General features: G+C 43.2%; 1 protein-coding gene across 1 annotated transcript in view; it reads right to left on the reverse strand.

The window, feature by feature from the left end:
* Positions 1 to 27,928, reverse strand: part of GRHL1 (grainyhead like transcription factor 1) — a 50,125-nt gene that overhangs the window by 9,511 nt on the left and 12,686 nt on the right. The window contains exons 8-11 of the mRNA XM_034952595.3: positions 26,927 to 27,021; positions 6,012 to 6,170; positions 1,546 to 1,597; positions 146 to 285 (exon numbers count right to left, since the gene is read on the reverse strand). Coding sequence (XP_034808486.1) covers positions 146 to 285; positions 1,546 to 1,597; positions 6,012 to 6,170; positions 26,927 to 27,021 — 446 coding nt within the window. The remainder of the gene's footprint in view (positions 1 to 145; positions 286 to 1,545; positions 1,598 to 6,011; positions 6,171 to 26,926; positions 27,022 to 27,928) is intronic.

A 27,928-nucleotide genomic window follows, 5' to 3' on the forward strand; every position in this document is an offset into this window, starting at 1 on the left:
CACCCCAGCAGAATATTCCAAAGAGCTGACTAACTGGTCAAACCTCACTCAATTTTGGCTTCTGTTTCCCATGAATAATGCCAAAGAATTTCCTTTTGCCATGCCTTCCTTCCTGGTAACCTCCCCTGGGATCCTGGTTACCTACATGAGTGCCCCGCTGCAAGTTGGCAAAGTGCACGTCAGGGATGAAGAGGACAGGCTGAGTATCGAGATCAATGAAGGGTTTGAAAACTGTGATATCCATTCGCTTGTGAGAGGGGAGCAGTGGCACTTTAACATCAGAAACTGAAAAAAAAAAAAAAATTAAAAAAGAGGAAGCCAAGGTCAAAGGATTACATACAGACTGGATGCAGGCCACGGAGTGCTCGCCTCTGCGTAAGATACTCCAAGTGTAGCACTCTGTAAGATACAACAGGGCACGCTGCCTGCCTAAGAATCCCAGTTTATGTAAAGGAATTTGTTGTGTGTATTTCCACTAAAATCAACTGAATGTCTTATCAAATCAAAAGGGAAAAGGTATCTTCAAACACACACAGACGCATATCCACAGAAGATTTGCGACAGAGGCAGAGCGTATTTAGTTTTCATTGGAAAGGCTAAAATTTATAATTGTGTAAACATAATTTGGAAGAAATTTCACCTCAGCTGTCCTCATTAAATAATTTACATTCCAACACTCATGGACCCATTGACTTCAGAACATATCAAGAAATTCGACAATGAGGTGAAGTGTAAGCATGCCCATCCAATTTTTAATTTAGTAAGTTAGAGACTCCATCTTCCCCAATGATCTGGCTGGCCCTGAAGTACTCAGTAATGAGGTCTCCTAGTTAGTCAGCTGCTCTCTGAAGTGTCACTGGGAGTTTGCACTTTGATACCAGTAGGAGAATCCTGACTAAGGTGTTGCAGGGCAAATGTCTGCTGAGCCAGACAGACCATTCAAAAGAGCTGCCAGAAGCCCATGTACTACAGATGGAACCCTACAGGCACAGAGCAGCACTTTCTTCATTTTAGATACAAGATTTTGTGAATATGAATACTGGTCACAATTAAAAAAAAAAGAAAACAAAGCCTTCCTGGTGAAATGTCCAAACAGAAGCCCTATAGATTCTGCAAATATTAAAATACTATACTTTAGATACAAAATATGATCTTACTTGGAGTTAAGACATCTTGAATTCTCAAGACCATTATTATTACTTTAAAAAATCTAGATAAGTCCCAATTTTAACAGTGATTCATGCAGAACGTGTTGTCATTTTTCAAGACTGGAAACAGATGTCTGAACTAGAACTGAGAGCCAAAAACGCTGGGGTCGGGAAAACCCGGGGATCTATCCTGTAATCCCCAGGAAAACCCCCCCGCTGAGCTGGCATCTGCTGCTGATCTGAGGAAGAGGCAGTGCCACACTGCAGAACAGGAAGAACACCCACTGTCTTCTGCGTGCAAACTCCAGCCACCATTCTCAATGGAAAAGGTCTGAAGCTTGCCGGGAACATTTCTACTTACAGGCATTCAACTGGGAGCTGGGGTCAGGACACTTGCCTTTTCTTTTGCTTTGCTTTCGTTCTTCATCCCTGATTTTCCGCTCAGCTCCCTGTAAGTTAAGAGAAGACAAGATATGATTCTGTTTTCCAATCTTCTTTAAAATATTTAACTCTTATCCTGACCAATGGAAGAAGCCTTTCTCCCTTCTCTGGACAGGAACCCCATTACTTACTATATTCATGAGGCTTATCATAGTAGTTTCTTCTAAAAAGATTAGTCTTAAAATTATTTTTAATTCTATGAAATCACAGGGAACAACATTTATTTGAAAAACAAATAAAGCAAAATTCCGGCCGGAAGCGGTAGCTCATGCCTGTAATCCCAGCACTTTGGGAGGCCGAGGTGGGTGGATCATTTGAGGTCAGGAGTTCAAGACCAGCCTGGCCAACATGGTGAAACCCCGCCTCTACTAAAAATACAAAAATTAGCCAGGCGTGGTAGCGGGCACCTGTAGTCCCAGCTACTTGGGAGGCTGAGGCAGGAGAACTGCTTGAACCCCTGAGAGGTGGAGGTTGCAGTGAGCTGAGATCATACCACTGCACTCCAGCCTGGGTGACAAAGCGAAACTCTGTCTCAAAAAAAAAAAAGCAAAATTTCTCCTTATAATGGATGTGGTCGTGTTAAATGAAAGCTGAGAAAATCTGTGAGTATACCACATGCCTGCAAAGACACAAGGGTATTTTCCCTTTGTCCAGTAGGAAAAGGAAATGAAAGAAAAAACCCAAGTTGGCCCTACTCTTGAGTATACTCTCCTATACGGCCAAGGTTATCACTGAAGGCTGTGATTCAGTCCAAGGGCCTGGCATCAACCATGTGGCAGATCTAACCAAGCAGAATTCACAAAGTGAAGATGGAACTAGAAATCTGCATCATCACTTAAAGAGAACAAGTGGGCTGGGCGCGGTGGCTCACGCTTGTAATCCCAGCGTTTTGGGAGGCCGAGGTGGGTGGATCACTTGAGGCCAGGAGTTCACGACCAGCCTGGCCAACATGGGAAACCCTGTCTCCATTAAAAATACAAAAAATTTAGCCGGGCGTGGTGATGCATGCCTGTAATCCCAGCTACTCGGGAGGCTGAGGCAGGAGAATCAGTTGAACCTGGGAGGTGGAGATTGCGGTGAGCTGGGATCGCACCACTGTACTCCAGTCTGGGTGACAGAGTGAGACTCCCTCAAAGAAAAAAGAGAAAAAGTGTACTCAGAGTCCTAGAAAAAGACACTCGTGTACTCTGTATATCAACTGCTCAAAGACCGATAGTACCATGCAGCTGAACCCACAACAACAAAGTTCAAAAGAACCATATTAGTAACAAACACGGCCCAAAATCAGGCCATGAAGCATATTTAAAAACATTACATTTAATCATTTTGCTTGACTTACTGGAATTAATTTCTGGATGGTACAGATTTCTTTACATAGTGCTCCAGTTAAGGATGAACTGGTAGCTTATTTTTCTGTTAAATAAATTTGCTGATAGCAAAAAGAGGCAATAAAAATCCCACTGATCTTATTAGCATTATTATATAATAAGGACCACATTTTAAAAACAGAATATAAAACCACCTTCTGCCTTTTCTAGAAGGTGGTAGCATACTAACATAGTAAATATACAACCTGCTTATAAAAATTGCTATGTAACATTGACACAACAGTCCCTCCCTGACACAGAAAAACAGGTAAATATCCCCAATCTCCTAGCCATTATTGTATGAAGTTGGTCTGGGTCTCTCTGTCCCTTCTAACAAGTCTAACCATAACTTCATTCTGATGATAAACACCACCCTCCTCCAAAAGGTGGAGGGTGCAGTCCTATTACAAAATAGGACTGTCCCTCCTTATTTATCTGTGTATCTATAAAGAATAAGGCATTTCTGCTTCTACATAACATGGAGTAACACAGATCAGATTTACCCTCCACCCTGAAACAACAACAAAAACCAGACGAAATGCAGAAACAAGAACGAGAAGGCCCTGACCAGCAGGCAACTAAAGAACAGTGATCCCTGGGAGACAGGAACCCGCGGCAAGTCCTCAAACCATGCTGGCTGCTGCCTTCAGAGTTCCCAGGCCATGGCATGGGAATTCTCATGTATTCTCAGTCCAGGTGCCCAGGGTTGAGGAGACAGAGCTGGAAGTCCACAGAGACCAAGGCAGCAGGACAAAGTACCAAAGAGGAAAGAGCTCCGAGATCTTCAGTGAGCCCCACTCCAGTACGTGGCCGGGTACCAACAGGTACACAGGTACCAGGAAGCTGCCCAAGGCTGGGGGTCAGGGTTGGGAACTGACATCCGAAAAGATTAGAGAAACAGTGCCCAAAACTCACACAGAGCCAGAAACAGTACCTGTTCCCACCATATGGGATGGACTGGAAATCCCTGTCATGAGGATTATTACAAGGAAGTAATGTGACTGGAAAAACTTGTAATGAGCAGGGCACTTGGTAGAATATTCAGAAAAATCCTGCTCAGGAGCGCGGGATGATTAGCCTTACACTGAGCACAGCTCCAGATCCGCCTAGCAAATCATAGACATAAGATCTTAACAAGCAGATGGTTTCCAAGCAACTTAACCAGATTTCAGGACAAAATTCAAGGAGATTCACAATAATACAAAAATGTCGAGCACCCAGGAAGGTGAAAATCACCAAAATGCCACACAAAGAGTAAACATCATCCAAAAAATCCAAAAAAGGCCTCAGGCTCATTCACTGTGCTCAGCCACTGTGCTTTGTGTACCTGATGCAAAAGCCAGGGTGACAGACCAGGCCTCTGACAGCAAACATACTTCCAGTTACCTAGCCCCTCTAAAAATCTCAATGAAAGACAAGCTCCCTTAATAGGATGAAAAGAACTGCCCCCGTCCCCTGCCAAAAATAGGTCCAATATTTTTGAGTAGGAAAAACTCAAGATCTTGCTGTCTTAGTTCAATGGAATGTCCACTCATCCACGGTTGCTCCCCAGTTTCGAGCCAGCACAAACTTTCCCCTCAAGACTCGACGCACCTTCCAGACTCTCCCTGCATTGAATCCAGCTCAGCCCCTGGCTCTGCACTGGGCAAAAGTAAGCCTCTCTTCTCCAGATAAAAAAAGAGCCACACCAGGGAAAACAGGTCATGCAGAGATCCCTCTGGGCCCTGCACTTTTTCTTCTTGCCTCCCTGTGGCTGTAGAGAAGAATCCGCACCTCTCCTTCCCCATGCTTATTGAAGGGCCTTTGGGGAAGAGGGCTGTGAAGGCACAGCACTTTGTGATTCAGCCACTCGGACACAGCTAAGGAAGAGCTCCCGTGCAGGGGTGACTGCCTACACTTCCAGCAGCTGGGCTCAGAGGGTCCTGTGTGCACCTCCTTTACTTATCAGACATGCCCAACAAAACGTACTTATCAACCCTTCTAATCTATCAGTTAAAACGTAATTTCAAAAATCTCTACATAATGTGTCTTTGCAAGGCCAAAACAATAATTAAAAGCTATTTTAGGCCAGGCACGGTGGTTCACACCTGTAATCCCAGCACTTTGGGAAGCCAAAGTGGGCGCATCACATGAGGCCAGGAATTCAAGACCAGCCTGGCCAACCTGGCGAAACCCTGTTTCTATACAAAAATTAGCCAGGTGTGGTGGGTGTGCATCTGTAATCCCAGCTACTGGAGAGGCTGAGGCACAAGAATCATTTGAACCCGGGAGGCAGAGGCTGCAGTGAGCTGAGACTGCGCCACTGCACTCCAGCATGGGCGACAGCACCAGACTCTGTCTCAAAAAAAAAAAAAGCTGTTTTACATTTTGGGAAGCCAAGATGGGAGGATCACTTGAGGACAGGAGTTCAAGACCAGCATGGGCAACATGGCAGGACCCCCATCTCCACAAAAAAATTAAAAAATTAGCTGGGTGTGATGGGATGTGCCTATAGTCCCAACTACTCAGGAGACTGAGTTTGGGGGATCGCTTGAGCCCAGGAGGTTGAGGCTACAGTGAGCAGTGATTGCACCACTAAATTCCAGCCTGGATGACAGAGTGAGACCTCATCTCTGATAAAGGCTGGGCGCGGTGGCTCACACCTGTAATCCTAGCACTGTGGGAGGCTGAGGTGGGCAGATTACCTGAGCTCAGGAGTTGGAGACCAGCCTGGGCAACATGGCGAAACCCTGTCTCTACTGAAAATACAAAAAACTAGCCGGCCGTGGTGGTGTGCACCTGTAATCCCAGCTACTGGGGAGGCTGGGGCACAAGAATTGCTTGAACCCAGAAGGCAGAATTGCAGTGAGCCGAGATTGCACCACTTCACTCCAGCCTGGGAGACAGAGGGAGACTCTGTCTCAACAATAAATAAATAAATAAATAAAAATAATTTTAAAAGTTATTCTATATTAGCAGCTATATTCTCATTTTGACATTAAATATTAAAGAGACCCTGGTCTTTTTCCATGAGTGTGTCTCAAACGCTTGTTCCAAGCATCCCTGCCGACCTTACCTTGTCACAGAAGACCTTGATCTGGCAGTAGGCCCGGTGCACAGGCTTGTTGCTGCGGTTGTTGTAACTATAGGTATCAATTTGAATGTTAAGAGGCAACCCCTTCACTCCCTTCTGGGAAGAGAAATCTGTGCTTAAGCAGTTCACAGAGATGAAAACCTGCCAAGGGAAGAGAAGGTTCCATAAGCAACAGGCACCAAGTCAAACCTAGCACAGCTCATGAAAATATTAACATCACTGAAATTACTCAAGTCTATTTTAAATGAGAAGCTCAGCTTCTCATTTTTTAAAAAAGGGTTTTTAAAAAGAGGTGATCAGGGGTTTATTTTAAAACTGCTTTTGGTCATAGAAATAGCAGACCTTAAAGAGGAGGAAGAGTCGGCAGCTCTGAACCTCTGCTTATGTTTCCTTCCAGAATCCCTATTTAATATCAGCTAGGACAGGGGAAGAGACTGGTTAGCTTTCCTGATGTCATTTTCCAAAGTTACCAATAGCATAGCTCCCTCTGCAGCTGTTCTGTAACTTAGTAAAAACTTCCTAGGAATCCACCTATATTTGCGTTGACACCACCTCTTAGGATAACCTGTAGTACTCTGTGTCCTCATATTTTAGAACTTATGACATCAGTGTTCCTCTAATCCACAATTTTTATAAGATTCCAATAAAGTTCTCTCTCAATCTTTGCCCATGCAGACTAAACAGTCCTCATTTCTTTCCAGTTTGTTCTTATTAATCTTTTGGTTATCAAATCACATTGGGCCCAGTCTTCAAGGGATGATTTGTAATTTACAATTATTTCCATACTCCTTTCTAGGTATGGAAATATCAGTGCAAGGGTCTTTTATTTAAACATAACTGGATTCTTTACATGCCCAGATTAAACCTAAGACAAAAGTGGTAACGTTTGTTAATAGGCTGAGAACTTAACGATCACTAAACACCCAGGAATGTGTTCCTCATTCAAGAAGTTCCACACAGATGTGGTCAAAACTCCCTAGAATAACCCGGGAAGATGTTATGCTGGTGGGTCTATTTCCATGAGAGAAACGAAGAATCCAATTCCTTAAGCAACAGTTCTACTATTCAATCATGAAATTACTTCAGAGAAACTGTCTAAACCAGACTTTGAGCTTCTCAACCCACAGTTTCAAAAGTCTGCTTTCCTATCAGTGCCCAAGCCACCACTTCCCACAGGAGCAATTTTTTTTTTTTTTTTTTGAGACAGTCTGGCTCTGTCACCCAGGCTGGAGTGTGGTGGTGTGATCTCAGCTCACTGCAACCTTTGCCTTCTGGATTCAAGCCATGCTCCCACCTCGGCCTTCCAACTAGCTGGGATCACAGGTGTGCGCCACCATGCCCAGGTAATTTTCGTATTTTTTTTTTTTAGAGACAGGGTTCCACTATGTTGCCCAGGCTGGTCTCCAACTCCTGAGCTCAAGCAATCCTACCATCTTGGCCTCCCAAAGTGCTGGGATTACAGGCAGGAGCTACCACACCCAGCCCACAAGGACAATATTTAAAGATGACTTCCAAGTGCAGTAGGTTAGCACCAGCTACACTCACTCCAGCTGCTAGCATGTGCCTGAGCAATGCACTAAGCTGGCGAGAACCCATCCAGGGGGATCCCCCACCTTCGAAATGGAAGGCAGGAGATGTCACACCCTTCTCTCCTCTCCTGGGCTCCAAATCAGTTATCTCCCGCACATTTTCTCAAAAGTTAAAATAAGCTGAGTCACATTATGAATATGACATTGGAAGCTGCTACTTAAGAGGAACCCAGTGTACAGCAAATAAACATGTGCCATTTCCCCACTATTTTTATCACTGTGGATTTTAAAAATGTTTTTGAGCTCCCTTTCAACTAGTTTTAGAATTTACTGCGGATGCATGTGCACCACATAGTGGACATTATTGGAATTACAGTTTTTAAAACTAAGACTGGCCCATTTCAGACCCAACCTCGTGAGCTGACAGGGGAAGATTCCTTCTAGCCCCTGGGTCAACAGCCAAGAATGGGTCCACCACAAGCAGCACTGGGTGTCACTGGCTGAACTAGGGCAGATGGGGACAAATTTAAGTTATAATGGGGTTGGGGGGCAGCTATAGTAACTTTTTTTTTTTTGAGATGAAGTTTTGCTCTTGTTGCCCAGGCTGGAGTGCAATGGCACAATCTCGGCTCACAGCAACCCTGCAACCTCCGCCTCCTGGGTTCAAGCGATTCTCCTGCCCCAGCCTCCTGGGTAGCCGGGATTACAGGCTTGCACCACCACACCTGGCTAATTTTGTATTTTTAGTAGAGACAGGGTTTCACTATATTGGCCAGGCTGGTCTCGAACTCCTGACCTCATGATCTGCCCACCTCGGCCTCCCAAAGTGCTCAGATTACAGGTGTGAGTCACCACTCCCGGCCACATTTTTTTTTTTAAACACTTCAAGTACAGTCTCTAAATCCACAAATCAGAGGTAAGGAGAGTCTGTGGAATGCATTCAGGTTTAAAAAAAAAAAAAAAGTCCATGCAAACAACTAAGCAAAGTAACTAAACCACCATATATTTTTCAATTTACAACCAATGGAAAATCCGAATTTTTTCTGTCATTCTAGGCCACGTGGCTCAATTCCTAGTTCAAAAACAGCTGCCTGGGAAAGTTCGACTTCATCCTCACGATTCCAGGAAGTGATATTCCCTTTACAAGAAGATTTCACAGTAATCCAACCCGAAACCTAACCTCCCCTTGCTTCCCAGTTTCAAGTTTCTATTCAAAAAAGAAATGAGCAGGGGCCAAATCCCAGGATCGGGGCAAACATGGAGCATCGGCACAGCTTTGCCCATGCTGGTGTGCATTCGTGATGATTTGCAGTCTCTTACTGATACACATTTCTCTCTTATTCTAAAAAATCAATTCTTCCCAAACTTGGCAGTTTTCTAAATGTATTAAAGAAAGTTTACAATGGTCCTAATTCAGCATTAAAAAAAAAAATGCTACCTTGCCTAGATAAATACACAAACATCCCAGGAGAAAGTGACAAAGCTGTGCAACGTAAGCACTGCAGGCCAGGAACATGAGAGACAAGAACAGTGGGCCGAAGATGCCAAAGAGAAGATGGGGCCGGTGCTCACGATGCCCCTGCTCTTAGGAAAGGATCCCAGGTAAGAACACAGACGATCAAGGGGATATGCTGGTGTGGAGGGGACATACGTGCTGGGTTTCACCCTCAACCAAAGTCTACAAGGGGAGCCACGTGCCCAGCCGCTTAGGTCTGAACATCAAAGCATCTGAGCTGGCCCCTAACTAGCACTGCGACCCAGTGCAAGGGTCCTTACCTGTCAAAGGGCAGGGTGAGTTCGTGGATCTCTAGATGACTACCTCTGGACGTCTATGATTATATACTTATATTGACAAAGGATGAATCCTATATCCATACTGTTTTTACTGGTGACAATAATTTTGTGTAATACATTTACCTATCAACTTTTTATAAGTCATATTAGTTTAAAAATACCAAGTAAGTTGCCAGTTAAAGTCATCACAGTAACTACTTATGTAAAACTTAAGAATCTCATACGGCAATGGCTCTCAAAGTGTGATGCCAGGAGCATCAGCACGAGGGAACTTGTTGGAAATGAAGATCCTGGTGCCCACCCCAGACTCACTGAATCCGAAAACTCAGGGAGAGTGAAGCGGGAGGTTAACAAGCTCTCCAGCTAATTCTATGCACACTAAAGTTTCAGAATCCTGTCTGTACAACAGTGCCTCACAACTCTGACTGAATTAGAATCGCCTGGCAGGACTTTAAAACATACGGATGTCAGATGTCCTGGCTACACCCCAGAGATTCTGATTTCATTGTCCTGGAATGGGTTTGAGATGCTGGGACTGTTTTTTTGGTGCTTCCTACCAAATTCGAGTAATTCGAGTGATTGGCCAAGATAGAAACCACTGCGGTAACGTGATTAGTCTTCTAGCTGCTTATACACTGTGATCCACAAAAGGTTTACCTTGGCTCCAAAATTCTGAGATTATTAAAGCAAGTTCCAATACATGGTTTCCTTTCCTTAAAGAGTTAAGATATTTTTATATGTATTTATATGTATGCCAGCAAGTTTTTAACATTAAACAAAATTTTTACAGAGGCACAGCCCTATCAAATAAGAATATTCATGTAATCAACAGAAAGATCTAGGTTAAAGCCATTTTGTTCAACCCTGCTATTCAATAAGGTCATGCAAATCCTCAAATACTCAAGAGTTCTTAAGATATTAACCACAAAAATAAACAAGTACACACACATTAAACTCTCCCGCTTATTTTTATTACTCATGTTATGTTTGATTTCATAGGGATTTGCATTTGTGGATGAACTTGTGTGTTCAGCTGAAGGCTGAAGTTGTAACTCTGAACCACAGGACAAGGCATGATGTGATGTTTTCCTCACTAAATGGCAATGTCCTTGAGAAGACCCTGTCTTAATCATCTCTATGTCTCACGCCTGGCTCATAACATATGCTTATCGCATGCTTTTAATAAAAGGAGGAAAATGCATACTGGGTAGTAAGTAAGTATAGCTAAGAATAAGTAAAATGTAGATATATAAAATATCTTTTCATACCCTTATCTAAATCAGAAGCGACTATTTTTCTGTAAAGGGCCCGACATTATTTTCACATCCGTAGGTCATATGCAACTACTCGACTCTGCAGTAATAGTGTAAAAGCAGCCACGGATATGAGTGTGGTCGTGTTTCGATAAAACTTGATTTATATAAGCAGGCAGCTAGCTGGCCCGCGCCTCAGAGCTGTCGTCTGCTGACCAGTGATCTAAACCATCCTCTAAGTTGCTTGGACATTAATTTATCCTTACATCATCACGATGGAGTAAATAGGGAGGAGGTGTATTTCCCTGTTTGTAATTGAGTATTTCCACTTTCCGCATAAGCGACTTCCTGGCAAGACATCCAGTGTGTGCTGTGCCCATGCGTCACTCGCCTGTGGAAACACACTGTCCCTATCAGCCCAGCCCACACTCATGGAGGGGACCAGGTAAGTTCTGAGGGAGAAGTGCAGCTTCCGGGGAGCTTTACGGTTAGGAGGGTGGCCTTCTTTAGTCTGCAACTGAACAGTTTTGTTTAATGTTAAAAAGCTGCTGGCATACACATATGGCGAGTGTAGAAACACAAGCCAGAGCTCTCCCTTGGGTCCAGTGGGAGCAACAAGATGGGCACACTTTGTTCCTCAGTTTTAACACTTCCCATGGATTCTACCTAATGGGCAGCCCCGAGTGAGCAAGACCACAGGGCTGTTCACCCAAATCCAGGTAAAACCAGGCTCGGACCATTCCTATCCTGCAGACAAATTATCACTGTGATTACAGAAAACACTCCACTATCTTTACAGAGGATGGGAAAGAGGTAAAAAGTAAGATGAATGAGGACACATCCAGCTCCTCCTCTATAAAACATACGGGAATGCATTCACGCTTAAAAAGCCCCATTTCAGAATCGGAGTAGGCTGAATGATTTACAACCTTCCTTCTCTAGAAAGATGTGAAGATCTCTGACATAAAACTTTAAGAACTCAAAAGATGACCTTTTCTGTTTTCATACTTCCTTCCCACTTATTTTGAGAGAAAACATTTGTATTCAAATAATTAGAACATTAATCTCAAAAGATGAGCAACTACTATTCCCACCCAAATTATTGGAAGAGAAAAAAACTAACCACAAACATAAACTGCTGAACAGGCCAAGGTGCTCTACAAGATTCCTTTTTAAATGTCTAGCCCATTTTTCTAAGGACAGTTCCTCATTCCTGACCAAGAATTTATGCACTTAGAATGTTTCAAAATATTTAATTCTTTTTTTTTTTTTTTTTGGTTTTCAAACCTCAGTTTGAAAATGAGAGGAAAACAAAATAAAATGATTTACATAATCAAAGGATTAACTGATACAGACTTTTATTCTAAATGCTCACAAGCACAGAAACCAACAAGAAATCAGATCTTGAACGAATTTATAATGATTCTTCCAGGAAGCACCGCGGCAGCCACATAAGCGCTGTTCACACCTGGCTGCGTCTGCCAAGTTAGTCCTCAAAGAGAAAACAAGGAGGAAAAAGGCAAAAAAAAAAAAAAAAAACCCACCAAACCCAGTGTGCTCAAAACACAGATCACCATCAGAGGTTCATTGCACAGCAGGGATAGGGAAAGTAACCGAGAATCAATTCTATAAAACCCCCAACACCCACTCCTTTCGAGCTTTTATCAACACCGCAAACCAAGACACAATTCCAGTAAAGCTTGCTAACTGTCCAGTCTAAAGAGAGCAGTCAGGAACGTGAACTTTAACAAGTGAATTTAATTTGTGGAGAGAAATTATAGAAATATTTTTAAATCTCCTAATTCACAGAGAAGAATGCATGAACAAAGCACTTGGAGTCCATGAGTCAAAAGTTACAAAAACATCAAGTGGTGAAGTCAGGAGCTAAGGGTTGCAAATGTTTAATACATATCAGGGTATTTTTCATGAACTAGCAAAAAGGCTGTTACTCTTTAAAAATTACCACAATGACAGTAATACTCATTCTGTATTATCATTCACCTATAAGAAAATAATCCAACATCCAAATATTAGTCTTAATTTTTTTTTCCACTGAGAAATTTAGGTAGAATTTTACATGGTTTTGTAACGTTGCTGCTATGATGCTGAAAATAATTTCCATAAGACTTTCATAATATAGTTTGCCCAACTGAGTAGAATAAAACAATTTCAAAATTTGAGCACTGGCCAGGCAGTGGCTCACGCCTGTAGGTGGGAGGATTGCTTGAGTCCAGGAGTTTGAGACCACCCTGGGCAACATAGCGAGACCCTGTCTCTAAAACAGAAAATAAAATAAATTAGCGGGGCATGGTGGTGTGCGCCTGTAGTCCCAGCTACTTGGGAGGCCGAGGCGGGAGTATGGCTTGAGCCTAGGAGGCAGAGGCTGCAGTGAGCTGTGTCATGCCACTGCACTCCAGCCTGGGCAACAGAGTGAGACCCTGTCTTTAGAGTAAAAAAAAAAAAATTGAACATTTAGATCCATTAAGACTAATATGAAGCAACTTTATGACAGTTTGGATAAGGTTTCCTTTTTTTTTTTTTTTTTTTTGAGAGAGAGTCTTGCCCAGGCTGGAATGCAGTGGCGCGATCTCGGCTCACTGCAACCTCCACCTCCCGGGTTCAAGCGATTCTCGTGCCTCAGCCTCCTGAGTAGCTAGGATTATAGGCGCGCACCACTACATCTGGCTAATTTTTGAATTTTTTTTTTTTGAGAGGGAGTTTTGCACTTGTTGCCTAGGCTGGAGTGCAATGGCGCGATCTCAGCTCACTGCAACCTCCGCCTCCCGGGTTGAAGTGATTCTTCTGCCTCAGCCTCCCATGTAGCTGGGATTACAGGTGCCCGTCACCACACCTGGCTAATCTTTGTATTTTTAGTAGAGACGGGGCGTCACCATGTTGGCCAGGCTGGTCTCAAACTCCTGACCTCAGGTGATCCATCTGCCTCGGCCTCCCAAAGTGCTGGGATTACAGGCATGAGCCACCATGCCCGGCTGGTTTCCTTTTTAAAGACCTGATTTTCAAACTAAAATAGAGTAAGTTCATAAGACCAAGTGAGATGTCACAGGTGCTCATCGAGGCAGCATCATCTCAGTGCTTGGGAAAATGAAAGAGCCTAGCTAGGAAAAACCACTAATAGCCTTCAGTGGTTCTCTGCAGTGTGAAGGCAGGAATCCAAATTCTCAAGGCCTTCCAAAATCCAGCTCCAAATGTCCATTCTCGTTCACATCTCCTTTACAGGCACTTCCAAACTCTGGGGATCTTCATTTTCTCTGCCCCTGAATTTTAAAATACCCTTTCCTCCATCGTCTACTGACATATATTTCCCTTATGGATAAAGATCCAGCACCAGCGGATACACCCTTTCTCATCACCATCCCCTCATCTGCCCAAAGGGAATCCCTCACGCTCTCAGCTGTGTCCCCTGCACTCTATGTATAGCTCCCTTTTACCACTTACCAAGTTGGACTAAGTAGCTTTTTCCTTCCCTCAAACTCCCTGTGAGGACAGATGATATGGTTTGGCTGTGTCCCCACCCAAATCTCATCTTGAATTGTAGCTCCCATAACTCCCACGTGTTGAGGGAGGGACCCTGTGGGAGATAACTGAATCATGGGGGCGATTTCCCCCATACTGTTCTCGTGGTAGTGAATAAGTCCCATGAGATCTGATGGTTTTATAAGGGGTTTCCCCTTTTGCTTGGCTCTCATTCTCTCTTGCTGGCTGCCATGGAGGACGTGGCTTTCGCCTTCCACCATGATTTTGAGGCCTCCCCAGCCACATGGAACTGTGAGTCCATTAAATCTCTTTTTATTTATAAATTACCCAGTCTCGGGTATGTCTTTATCAGCAGCATGAAAATGGACTAATACACCAGACTATGAGATTCTTTAGGGAAATGGCCACTTCTCTATACTCTCATTGCCTCGGTCAAGGTCATCACCCAGATCAAGGACACGGAGGACGGAGTGAGAACCTTAACATTCACCTCTGTTTAACTCCTGTCCCTGTAACACTGCAGTTAGTAAGTTCCCTAGGTCCCTTGAAGGCAGGGATGTTGTTCATTTTAAAAATTTATTCCAGCTGGATGTGGTGGCTCATGCCTGTTAATCCCAGCACTTTGGGAGGCCGAGGTGGGCAGATCACTTGAGGCCAGGAATTTGAGACCAGCCTGGCCAACATGGTGAAACCCTGTCTCTAACAAAAATATAAAAACTTAGCTGAGTGAGGTGGCGCATGCCTATAATCCCAGTTAGTCGGGAGGCTGAGGCACGAGAATTGCTTGATCCCCGGAGGCGGAGGTTGCAGTGAGCTGAGATCATGCCACTGCACTCCAGCCTGAGTGACAGAGCAAGACTTCGTCTGAAAAAAAAAATTTCTTCCAGTGTTTATTATTATCTGTTATTAAATGGTACTGAATTAAATACTAGTAATGAGAGACAGAAAAACGACGGGCATACAAAATCTACATACTGTCTCCAAATCTTATTTCAACAAGTTTCAAATCCTCATAAAACTTTAAATACATAACAGTGCCCCCCCACCAAATAAACACAAACAATAAAAAGAGCTAATATAAAGTTACAGAAATTAAACATTTTCTTCCAACCTCTAGTAGAGGACCCCCTAAACAATAAAATGGCTACAAATCAGGCAATGAAATGAAAAAGAGACAGATTACTTAATATTAGGCAATTGCCAAATATTAGTGTCACTTCAGAATCTTAATAATGTATTCCTAAACATTTGCAGTAGCTTACCACAGTCTATGTGAAAAAGACAACATTCCTTAGCATTCAAGCTATTTATGTGACTCCAATCCACCTTTCCAGCCATACTTTGTACCCCACCTGTAACGGTATTTCCCAAATGTGAATACTACACACATCCTCTTTAAAAGGCAAAAGTTGCTTCACCCCTAAAAATATACCCAGATCTGAGTCTGAGAAATGCCACTCTATTCAAATGACTGCAAAACGTCTGATCACCCAGCACCCCAAGACCTCATGTGGCCTTTATCTGGCCTCAACCCCAAACCTAAGCGCACACCCTGGCACTGACGTCTCCTGGCAGCATTTGACTCTGGTGGCATGCAGGATATGCTTCTGACTAAAAAGTCTCATCACTGACTTGAAAACACATTACACAGCCTCAAAGAACCTCCAACCCCAAGACCCTTGGGGTCACAACATTACACAGCCTCAACGAACCTCCAACCCCAAGACCCTTGGTCCACAGACCCCACGGATTGGAGACAAGCTCCTTGCGAGGGCACCCCAGGGCCTTCCTCTGCAGTCCCCACCACTCCTGGCTCAGAAGACATCAAAGGTCACAGCTCATTCTGGGTTCTGCATGCCAGCCTGGTTCCCACTATCCTTTAGGAACCCCCACCACCACCCCCGCCGAGGGTCACTTGAGAAGTGTGACGAATCTTCCTATTCCAAGTGAGGTTCCCTTCCTTCGTGTCACCTGCACCCCTACGCTTACTAGAGTGCAATCTTCCCACTGAGTTCTGAGTTTTGGGTCATGGATTACTCATCTTTCCATTCCAAGAGCATCTTGGCAGTGCCTGGCCAATAAGAAATACACATTTCCTGGACGAATGACTCACTTTCCTAAACTCCAGCCAAATAAAACTACATGCTGCTGTGGTATTTGTGCTACTTTTATACCATTCTTTGACCCTCAAAAACACCTATGAAATTGGTACTATTTTGGACCCATTTTATAGATGAGGAAACCAAGACTTAGAGGTTAGGTAACTTGTCCAAATCCACAAGTTATTTGTGTTTATTATTTTTTGTTTTTTTGTTTTTTGAGACGGAGTTTTTTTTCTTGTTGCCCAGGCTGGAATGCAATGGTGCAATCTCGGCTCACTGCAACCTCCAACTCCTGGGTTCAAGCGATTTTCCTGCCTCAGTCTCCCAAGTAGCTGAGATTACAGGCACGCATCACCACACTCAGATAATTTTTTTTTTTTTTTTGTATTTACTAGAGACGGAGTTTCACCACGTTGGTCAGGCTGGTCTCGAACTCCTGATCTCAGGTGATACACCCGTCTCGGCCTCCCAAAGCGCTGGGATTACCGGCAAGAGCCACCGCGCCCGGCCTGTGTTTATATCTTTCTTTTAAGCTGACTTGAACTCCTAGGTCATCTGGGTAGAATCCAAAATGCCAAGCAGTATTTTACACATACTGAACAGTAAATATTTGCTGAATACTTAAGTTGACTATTTATATCCCCTGAATCATTTCAGAAAAGATTATAGTATTTAGAGACTGCCTGAGATACACTGAGATATACAAGGTAAGTGCCAGGGTAGAGATAAACCCACCTCACAGGCTATGACCTGGTTTTCTATTGTGTGTATTCACTTTTAGTTTTCAATTGCTATCTCCAGTGACTATCTTTCTGTTACAGAAGCTGCAGGTACCTAACAATTTTTATTTGATAAATACAGGTTTATCCCTTCAATGGTGCATTTACAGATGTGGTAATGTCCGTGACTTCAGACTCCTCTGTGACTTAGGGCTGCAGAAGACAAGTCTGCAGCTGTTGCTTCTGTACTACACAGGCCTTAGAAGGTGAAAGCACCTCCTCAGACTAAGCTGTTCCAGCTGCCCCTTTTCCACTTACATTCACAACAGCGACTCTATGAGGGGAAAGATAAGGAAAAAGAAATAAGACCCAATCAAACATCTTTTGCAAAAATATTCTGCAGCTCCAGCAAAGACTTTGGGGATTCCCTCAGCTGAAAGTCCATGTCCCTGGAAATCTTAAGAGCATGTTTTTACCGTCACTTACAATATGGACCAGAATACACAGTGTAATCTCCTCTGAGGTCAGGCTTTATGCTTCAGTCATTTTCTTATTCCTCTGCAGTGCTTACATAGAGAAGTGCAATGAACAATTCGCTCAATGAATGAATGTATAGTTCGGGAAGCTGACTCCCTGCAACATGACTTCCTAAGCCAGTTCTTCCACAGGGTAGCAACAGAGTGATCACCTTGCATAGAATTTCCTGGATGTTAGAAAACAGTCAAATTGGTCAATAATGAGAGAGAGAAAATAAAAACTTTGAGGAAGTGTTTTGCTTTTGTGAATCAGAGGGTGATCCACAGCAGGCTTCTGGAAGCACCAGCCCGTAGAGCTGAGAGTGCCTGCTGGCCCACGTCAGTATCGCCTGCTGTCATGTGTGTATTATCACGCCCAACTAAAAAGCTTCAAGTGAGTTCCAACTGCCTGGTAAATATATCAAGAAAATATCTGCTAGAAGGAAGAAAAGAAAAAAGTAATGTAGGTTGATTTAACTGTGGAAGATGCTTCAGAAAGTTGGTCACCAAAAAAAGTTTTACATTCCCAAAATGCACTTATCCTCACTGCCTACCCTAAAAACATTCACCTTTCACGAGAATATCACACAGCACGTAGTCTCTGGCTTTCAATATCTTTGAACTCAAGAGACAGTGTCAAGCTGTGATTGAGCCTCAGGCTTTGAAGATATAGATGGCAAAAGACACACAGTTAAACAGGTGACAAAGCCAAGGCCAGGACCCAAGTCTCCTGACTCCAACCTCAAGGCTCTTTTCTCAAAACCACACTGCGACAGTGACGGATAGAGAGCCAGAGAAGCACCTTGTGGAAAAATTGTTTGGTGAAGTAGACGAACTTAGAGAAAAGGGCGAACCCCAAATGGTTCTGAGCAGGTTGTTTTTTGGTCATGAGGCATGAAATTAAAGGTCTCTACATTTCGAACCAAATAGCTAGGCTGTTCCAAACTTCCTATTTGACTTCACACAAGTCATGAGTCCAGCTGGTGATGTGGCTCCATGAGACAGTAGCAGCGGTCGTGGACACAGGCCCAGTTGCCTCTGGGAGTTTTTATCATTTTAACCCATCTTAGTATTTATTTAAATTCAACTTAGTCAAATTCTGACATATCATTTCAGAAAGTAACCTATCTACTAAATTGAATGTAGAAACCCTAGGGAAGTTTCTAATTTAATTATCTAAATCAGTCAGAAAGATTGCTCTAAGACAGTTCATAGAAATCTAACAATCAAAATTAAAATGTGAGGTCCATAATGTAGTTTATTCTAACTCTGAATCCAACAGCACTAAAGAGAATGAAATCACCATTTTCTAAGACATTTATATACAGTTACAGAATTCAGCTGAAGTCAGTAGAGTGGGAAATAGTTTAAACTAACAAATCAAAGTTGAATTAGCCAGGAACATTTTACTAAGTAATGATACAGCAGACAATCATCATAGCATTCCTTCCCCAACCCAAAATAAACAAACACTGATGACCTTCCTTCTGTCTGGGCCTCGTGGTCCCCTGCTAGTCCTCCATGTGTGCGGGCTCCATTAATTCGTGAGGCCCAAGAAGGTACTGGGGACTGAGTCACAGACTCAGAAGCAGAACCCATTCCCACTGAGAGAACCCCAACACGCCTGCTCTGATGGTGGGAGGAGACCAGCCTCTCCCAGGGCAGAATGCTGCCCCCCAAGAAATAAAAGACTTTCAGCGGCAGCCAGCATTTGTGTTATTTCTCAGGCTATCCAATCACCATCAAGGGAAAAGAAAAAGAATTGGCAGGAGGCGGGCAGGGAGGACAGAGATGTGGGAATAGAGAGGCACTAACTTGAAATCTTCCCACATCTATGTGGGGCGTTTCCCTGAAGAAAAACAAGGACGAGTCAGCAGCCTGGCTGTTGCCTCAGCACCACCTTCCCACACCGCCCACATGTGGGCTTGGTTTCTGTGGAGTGCAGGGAGCCAGGGAAAAAGTCACAGAGATAAAAAGACAGACAGAAAAAAAAACCACTCTGGAGGTACCTGCACACGGTTCTCCCCTGTGTCACGGTCCTGTAAGCAGGAGCTGGTGAACCTAAGGACACTTGGCATATACAGTGATTTGGCACCTGTTGTTCCAAACAAGTACAATGTTTGCTCTGAAATATGCAGAACTGGATGCAGGTGTGACACAAGGCACACAGGCCACATTCCATCCTCACCAGGCACGGAACACGGCAGGCAGGCCCATGGGCCAGAAAGGAAGATCTGGCGGGCAGGCTGCCTTCCAGTCAGAAGTTCTCTTTCATTTACAAGGAAAAGCTAAAAGCAAAATCCCTAAGTTAATGTAGGGAGTGCCCTGTATTTACTAAAGGATTGAGGGTCTTGTGGGCAGAAGAGCTCCACATAAAAGAAATCTGAACTCCAAGCCCCCATGCCACCTTGAAATTGCTATGCTGGGTAAGTTCAGTTACTACTAATAATGGCAGGTCACAGTCCAGCAATCTGCTTTAGTTTCCAAGTAGCAAAACTGGTCGAAAAGACAGTTTGAGAAAGCTACCACCGACAGAATTTCCAGGAAGGACCTAGGAGAAGGAGGGTTAAGGTGACAAGCTGTCAAAAAAGAAAGTTCTATAGAGGAGTCAATTGTTTCTTGACAGTGACAGGGTGGAGGAAGGGGAAAAATTTGACCAAAAAAAAAAAAAAGAAAAAGGAATTCAAGCGACAGCCCAGATGCAGGCTACATAGACATGGGTGCTTGAAACCTGTTTCACAAAACGCAAGTTTCACTATCAAACTAAAGCTTTCTTCAGCTGCCAAGTCCCTCCCTGGTCCAGAGACAGCTTCTACTTGGCCCTTACCCTCCGGCCTGCGCGATGACAAATGTACGCTTCTGTTACCTGTGGATTCCAAGTTCTGCCATGGTTCGATGTACTTATTTTACATCTGCATGGAACATGTTTTCAAGCCAAAGTCCAACAGACTTAGCTTTAAAAAAAAATTAGAAGTTTCTAGGAGAAATCATCCTCACAATCACCCCCAGAACAGCAGCTTCGTCAAAGCAAAATGTCCAATTGCTAAATAAAGGCTTTATTCTGTATCAGCTAATTAAAGGCATTCTCTACAAATTTCCAATCAAGGAAGTTTTCTTGTTATTTCCAATACCGGTCAAGCTACAACTCTAAAGACTATTCATTCCCTATAAAGGAATGTGACTATCTCGATTCTGGTACAAAAACATTTCATTGTTTATTTTAATAGATATGTATTGCTAAACTGCATAAGAAAAAATCCCTGAGATCAAACGAATCTCAATTCAGATGCCTCCACAGCTATACCTTGAGTTTTCCTTGGGGTCTAAGGATAGAAATGCATGAATAATCCATCTCAGTCTAGTTAGCTTTGTAATCTGCCTAGACACTAAAAGCCTCTTCTCTGTCATTTTAAAAGTAACAGTGCTTCCTGACATCTTTTTCTATTTAGGCCAGGGAGTATGCCCTTTAGTTTTAAATCTCCTGCCTTCATTTGCAATTGCAAGTAGGATGTTTGACTCACTTCTCTCCCCGCTCCTTCCTCCCATCACACTGGAAATTTAAAGTTGTGAAACAAACCAAACCTGTCCCTGCCTAATGGAACCAAACGTGGCAACACCTTATTTTAATGGCAGACTTGACGGATGCTTCACTAGAATGGAATTCTTATAAATGCAAGCGATATGTTCAGTCCAAACAAACTGAAAATTATTCTCACAATGAATTCCAAATATTATGCTTAGACAAAACAACAAACTTATTAAACCCATAAACCTGCATCCCACAAGCAGAAAGACTTACATTCAGGTTACCAGGATGGTTACACCCCTCTTTTACAGAATGGACTCTACAAGCCTCAGTAATCCCTCACGAAGAACTCCATCAGCTTTTGCTGAGACAAGGAGACAAAACAGAGAGATACCGATTTCCCATCCAAACACAGGCTCCCTCATGGAAAAGCTTCTTGGTACTTAGCTGGGCTCCAAATTCTACTTTAATCCTCTTTCCTTTGTAACATGAGCCTTTCCATGACATAAACCATTTGGCTCTGAAGGACAACCCTTCCAAAGGCCTCGGAGCTCCTTCTTATAGCTGATAGATTATAATGAAAAGCACAGCGTCCTCTGTTCTGACAGGGTTTTCTTCCCCCAGGGAACAAGGCGCTCTGATTTTGTCCTGTCTCTGACTGCCCCTTCCCCTTCTCCACAGGCTGAGACAGCACACTGAAGGGAAAAAATGGACGGGGACTGAACTGGGAAGAGACAAAAGTATGTTGAAATTGGCTCTGGCACACCCAGAGATAAGATCACGCCATCAAGAAAAAGACGCAGTTCCATCTCTCTGCGAGCAACCTGCTCACAAACTGGGACAAAGAGCTTCCTTCCGAAGGTTTGATAAAGACTTTCCAAAGCAACCAAGTTCCAAAAACAGTTCTTCAGGAGAAATGCCCAAATCTCCAGGGTGTTTTAGCGTGGAACGCACAACACAGTAAAACCAAGTCAGACTCTACATCTATCTACTTCTCTGACGCCACTTACTCCAGCAGGAGCTTGGCGCGTGTCTGGCAGAAAGTTCTTGCTGTTAACTATTTTTAAAATTAAATGTGTGAATGAAAGCTACAACATAATTCACCTTACAGTGTAAGGATTTAGATGTTACCACTGGAAAAACCTCTTATTTTATATTCCCAGGATTCATTACATCCTTTAAAAGTGTGCTTACTGGCCGGGCACGGTGGCTCACGCCTGTAATCCCAGCACTTTGGGAGGCCGAGGCAGGTGGATCACGAGGTCAGGAGATCGAGACCATCCTGGCTAACACGGTGAAACCCCGTCTCTACTAAAAATACAAAAAAATTAGCCGGGCCTGGTGGCGGACGCCTGTAGTCCCAGCTACTCGGGAGGCTGAGACAGGAGAATGGCGTGAACCTGGGAGGTGGAGCTTGCAGTGAGTCAAGATAGCACCACTGCAGTCCGGCCTGGGCGAAAGAGCGAGACTCCGTCTCAAAAAAAAAAAAAAAAGTGTGCTAACTATTCATGAAGGTCATACCTATGCACAGATGATCAGAGAAATCCTGCAATTTCCTTTGACCGCAGCTGTTTTCCCATCTGCCATACTGGGTAGCTGACTCTCTCAAAGGTGTCCCTACACCACCCCCAGACATCCCCTCCTTTAGTGCCTACTGGCTCACAGGCCTCCCTCAGAGCTGGCTGGCCCAGTTTTCACTGGATTCCAATACAGCAGCTTTTTAGTTTATAATTTCTCCTCTGTGCTTAAATGTTACTCATCCAACTCAAACGTTATAATATAATCCAACACAAATTATTTCTTACTAGCAAAGGTGCTCTTATTTATATTAGTGAGTCCATAATGTTGCTCTATTAATAGTAATACCTACATTTTTAAGTAATCTTCCCTGTCAAGAATGTTTTCTATCCGTTTCAAGGTCTAGAGTTTAGCTTCCTCAGAAGGCCTCATTTGGATGTCCAAGCACCAAGCACGTAATAGCATGGAGTACTGGGTGCTTTTTATGGGTGCTGGGCAGGCAGCCATGCCCCACTAACTATGGACATAGGTGAGGCACCTTAGCACAGCACCTAGCATATAACAGGCATTCAAAGAAGTTAATTCTCTCTCCCTAACTTCTTTTTCCTCTGTTTATTTTAGATCTTCAGGCTTCGAGAGGCCCTTGCTTCTTATCACTCAGCAAATCTCAATGCTGTTGTAGACTCTTAAGATTTACAACTCAGGCAAGAAATTACACTCTAGGCCAAGATGCGCAGTCCATTCAGTTCAGCCTATTCTAAACTCGCTTGGTTTGGAAATACTGAAATTGTTGCAGAACAAATAGCCCCAATTTATAAATTGCGTTCCCAAAGTTCATTTTTAAAGTGGGATAAAAACATTTTTCCTAAGAAAACATGATGTCATATTTAAGATCTCAGGCTGTCACCACAAATGGGGACACTTATGCCACTATCTACCTGGCCTGCAGAACTAGTGGCAGGAGCCTAGATCCAGCCCACGCCTTGTCCACAGCAGGCTCTCGGATATGTGCTGGGCTCAGTTCTGAATTCCTGCAAAGCTGCATCGCTGGCTCCAGAGAAAATGTTGATCCGCTGAGTCTATGTGTATCTTTCTCCCATCTCGCTGTATGCACCCCTCCCCTCAGCTCCTAGGCCTCTCTTCTGCAGGAGACCAGTGCCCTCATCTTGTCCTGCAAATCCTAAACTTCAGCATCTTACCAAAGCTCCATCTTTTAATGCTTCAAAGGCAATTGCTTCTTCTTTCTGCAAAAATTACCTCAAGCAGCTAATCTCAGCTGTGCATCAGGAAGAATACTGATTATTTCACAATGAAATGTGAACGCCTGATGGCCTTTAACCTGTCCAGAGACCTCTGACTCTTAACTACCCAAACAAATCTAATTTTGTGGAAGGACAATAAAAGGAATGAAATACGTCTACACAGCAGACAAATCCCACTAACGGCCTGTTTCTGAGACATTTCTGCTTTTCAAAAAGCAACTTCCTTCTCTTCCACCACTTTGAAAACGAACAAATTTTCACAAGTTCCAAAACTTCCAAAAGTTTCCATGACAATGGCAGACATATGTTTATGGTGATGAATGGAGTGCACATAGGGCCAGTGTAAGATAGGTCCTAGCTTCGTCAGTGTTTTTCCCAAAGTGGAATGTAAGCCAAAGCATTCACAATTCAACCCAAAACATCCTCAAACTATCATCATTTCCAAACGGAGAAGCAGAAGCTACAGGTAAGATTCAGATGTTGACACTGGGCCAGATTTTCAGTTTTACTCATCCTGGCATGGCCAAAAGGGTACATTAGAGATCACTAAAAGGGGAGGGGAGGAAATGCCACATAGCTCCAATAAACCCTTATGTTTGTGAGGGAGAAAGAACTGGAAATCATATTAACAAGTACCACATAAATATGTACAATTATTATGAGCCAAGTATAAACCTTAAAATTAAAAAAAGAAATCAACAAACGCATCCTAAATGAGAACAAGAAAGTGGGCAAAGAAAGTAGATATTTTCAGAAAACAGTAAAAAAAAAAACCAACTATACAGGATTCTGCATGTACACTTGTTCACTCTTGCTGCCCTGAGGCATTAATTACTTTAAGAATAAAAACAGAAAACATCAAGTTGGCCAGGGAAAGCAAAAAACCTCGATACTTAATTAGAACACATGCTTGAAGTTGCTGCCTGATATCAGCTTCAAAAGACAGCAGCCTCATTAAGAAATGGCACAACACCCTTCTGGCGGCAGGCAAAGGCTTAAAATCACATCAGTGCTGGGGGTCTGAAAGGGGAAATGAAACTGAGTTTACCTACATCAATTAGCAATGCTATTAAGGCTACTTAAGCCACTCCTCCAACAATATTTCTAATACAAATATGCTGCAGGCCTTCAGAATAAAACAAGCCATTATCCCTACCCGTCATCAGAGGCTTTCATTACTCCCACCCCAAAGAGTGACACATCAAACAAACAAAGCGCCCTGCCCATGCGCTGGGCCTTTCGGCCAAGATCTCCAAGCCTATGACAAGCGCTTATTAATCCTGACCACACCCAACGAAGAAGAGCTGGCCACTCTAACCTCGTGACTCTCCTGGGGGATCAAGGGGAAAGGACTGAGCTAGTGAACTGAAGGACTAACCCAAGGTCATGGATAAGTTGGAAAAGGGAACTCAGGACTTACGGGCTCTTTATCGCCTCCTCCACAATTTCTCAGTGAGGCCCCAATGGCAAACAGCAAGTAACACTCCAGTTTGCTTTAAGAATAAAAGCATCCTGGGGCACAAGGCCAATACTTTTCATAGGCTGTTCGTAGTAGCCAGTGGACTGAGTCCTATTATGATATTTAATTTTAAAACAACTGTAACAACAATTATATAAAATGGAAAGTTTCTCTATTTATTGCTTAGCCAAGCAACAAACTCCGGACTATGCAGCCACCTGACAATTGTATGTGACTGAGGTGGTTGGCAGGAAAACCCTTCTAAAGCCACAATCACCTAAAGCTTCCTCACTGCCTGGTGGGCCCAACTGCCTAGAGTCTGCAGCCTGAAAGGCACATGTTTGTCTTGGACATGATGACAACGATAAGAAAGAAAAGCAATTATAATACAAGCAGAACATGGCTCTCAAGACCCAGTCACATGATTTTCAAAAGCATTCTGGGGCAGGAGAAAATGAAACCCTAATAGTCAGCACCTAATACAGTGTCTTATTCTAAAAGTTACTAAAATTCTTATTGAATAAATAAAAGAAAAAGTAAAAAACAGAGACTGAGAAAGGACAAGAAGATGAACATCACTTCTTTCTACCAGGTCTCTGAGAGAATGCTATACCTAATATTGTAAGGAAAACTAAAGATCAGTCTTCTGTTAACAACTGTCTGAAAAATCACCTATGTTTCTATTGAGTTTTTTTTTTTCTTTTTTTTGGGGGGGACAGGGTCTCACTCTGTTGCCTAGGCTGGAGTGCAGTGGCGTGATCTCAGCTCACTGTAACCCCCGTCTCCCGGGTTCAAGCGATTCTCCTGCCTCAACCTCCAGAGTAGCTGGGATTAGAAGCGTGTGCCACCACGCCTGGCTACTTTTTGTATTTTTAGTAGAGACAGGGTTTCACCATGTTGGCCAGGCTGGTCTCAAACTCCTGGCCTCAAGTGACCCACCCGCCGCAGCCTCCCAAAGTGCTGGGATTACAAGTGTGAGCCACCACTTCTGGCCTCTATTCAGTTTCTTGAGCTCCCAGTTTTTAAAGTAATCCAAAGAAAGAAAGAAATACAGGAACTCTAATAATTGAGTGGAGAAGGATCACACTCACAGGGAAGAAGGCAGGGGCAAGGCAGAAAGGACTTAAGAATATGCTGAATTTTTCTTAAAGGGCACAAAAATTCCCATTAGAGTCGCCCACATGGAGTAACTCTGGCCAATTAGAGTTACTCCAACTGAACTGGAGGCAACTCTTCAATGGGAAAAGCCCAAGACAGAAGAATCTTAACACAGAGTCATATTTACAAGGTGATGATATGAAACAGAGTACTACTAATAATCACTTATATTTAAGAGCCTTTCTCAAAGCCACTCCAACAGTCTGATGGGCATTGTTTCATTACTCCTTACACCTCCTTGAATAGGGAGGAGACAGATATCACCTCCACTGTGCAAATGAGGAAATGAGGCAAAGCAAATGAGGAGTCAGACTCAAGGCTGAACAGGCAGGAGTGGCAGAGTGCAACTTAATCTCAATGTTTCACACACTGGACTCTGTGCAAAGGATGGCAACAAAAATGATCTGTTTTGGAGGAGGGGAGAATAAAAAGGGGAGAGGATAGTTTCATAACACCTGAGAATGAAACACATAAAACTGTGAAAAAAAAAAAATCAGTTGTCAAATCATTAAACTCCTCCCATTTCTCAAATGGCTGGACATAAGGCAACCAGACCTCACCACCCACCTTTGCTTCATCGTTGATGTCCCACGTGAAGGAAATGGCGTTATACGCAATCTCCTCGATGTTACTGATAGTGTTGAAGCTTTCTTTATAGTCAGCTATAGGAAGCGGTGGAAGAGAAAATGAAAACTCATGAGTTTTAGTTTCAACATGGGATCCCAGCAGTTCAAAATAAGATCTAGTTTTTAACATTATCACCTCTGGACAATTTAAATTAACATTTTGTTCAATTAGAAGAAGTTCAAAATACGAAGAAAAAGAATCACAGAGTTTTTGTAATAGAGGCAAGCTTAGACATATTTAATTCAATCTCATTATGTCACAATTAGGAAATTTAGGTCTAAAAAGTTTAAATAACAGTCCCAAGGTCACAAAACTACTCTGTAGAACCAAGATTAGAACTGAGTTCTCATTCTCCTGAAAAGGAAACAAGAGCATTACAAAAGGTAAAGAAAAAAAGTAACACTAATATTAAACAGCCATCTGTGATACAGACAATGGTTTTACATGAAAATTACATACATGGCAAGAACAGAGGTCTGTGTAACGCTACTTCAGTAAATGCAGATTTGCACAGGTTTGCCACTACAGCCCACAGAGAGGTTAGTTACACGGTTTAGCACGTGACTAGGGAAGACTGTTAGGCAACTGCACAGCAGCAATATCTTTCTTTTACTTGTTTTTTTCTCTACCTCCATCATCTCCAAATAATAATCAGAATCTTTTAAAGAAGATATTACCCCTTAAAGCAATTGCAGACTGAACAGTGGGGACATTCTCAGGTTAGCCAGCTACATGGCTTCTGGCCCTAGTGTCCTGTGGAAAGCCACCACGTGGGCACATGTCCCATTACTGCATGGGAGCAATGGTGAGAGCACTGGTTCCAGGAGGCCGAGGACAGTGTTTGGAACAGATCAGTAGCTGGCATAAAAATTCAAATGCTTTCGGCAGGAAGCTGATCACTGCCAAAAATAATTGGATTTAGAAAACTGGATGGCTGCACCT

The sequence above is a fragment of the Pan paniscus genome, chromosome 12, assembly GCF_029289425.2.
Source record: "Pan paniscus chromosome 12, NHGRI_mPanPan1-v2.0_pri, whole genome shotgun sequence".
In the NCBI taxonomy this organism is placed as follows: domain Eukaryota; kingdom Metazoa; phylum Chordata; class Mammalia; order Primates; family Hominidae; genus Pan; species Pan paniscus.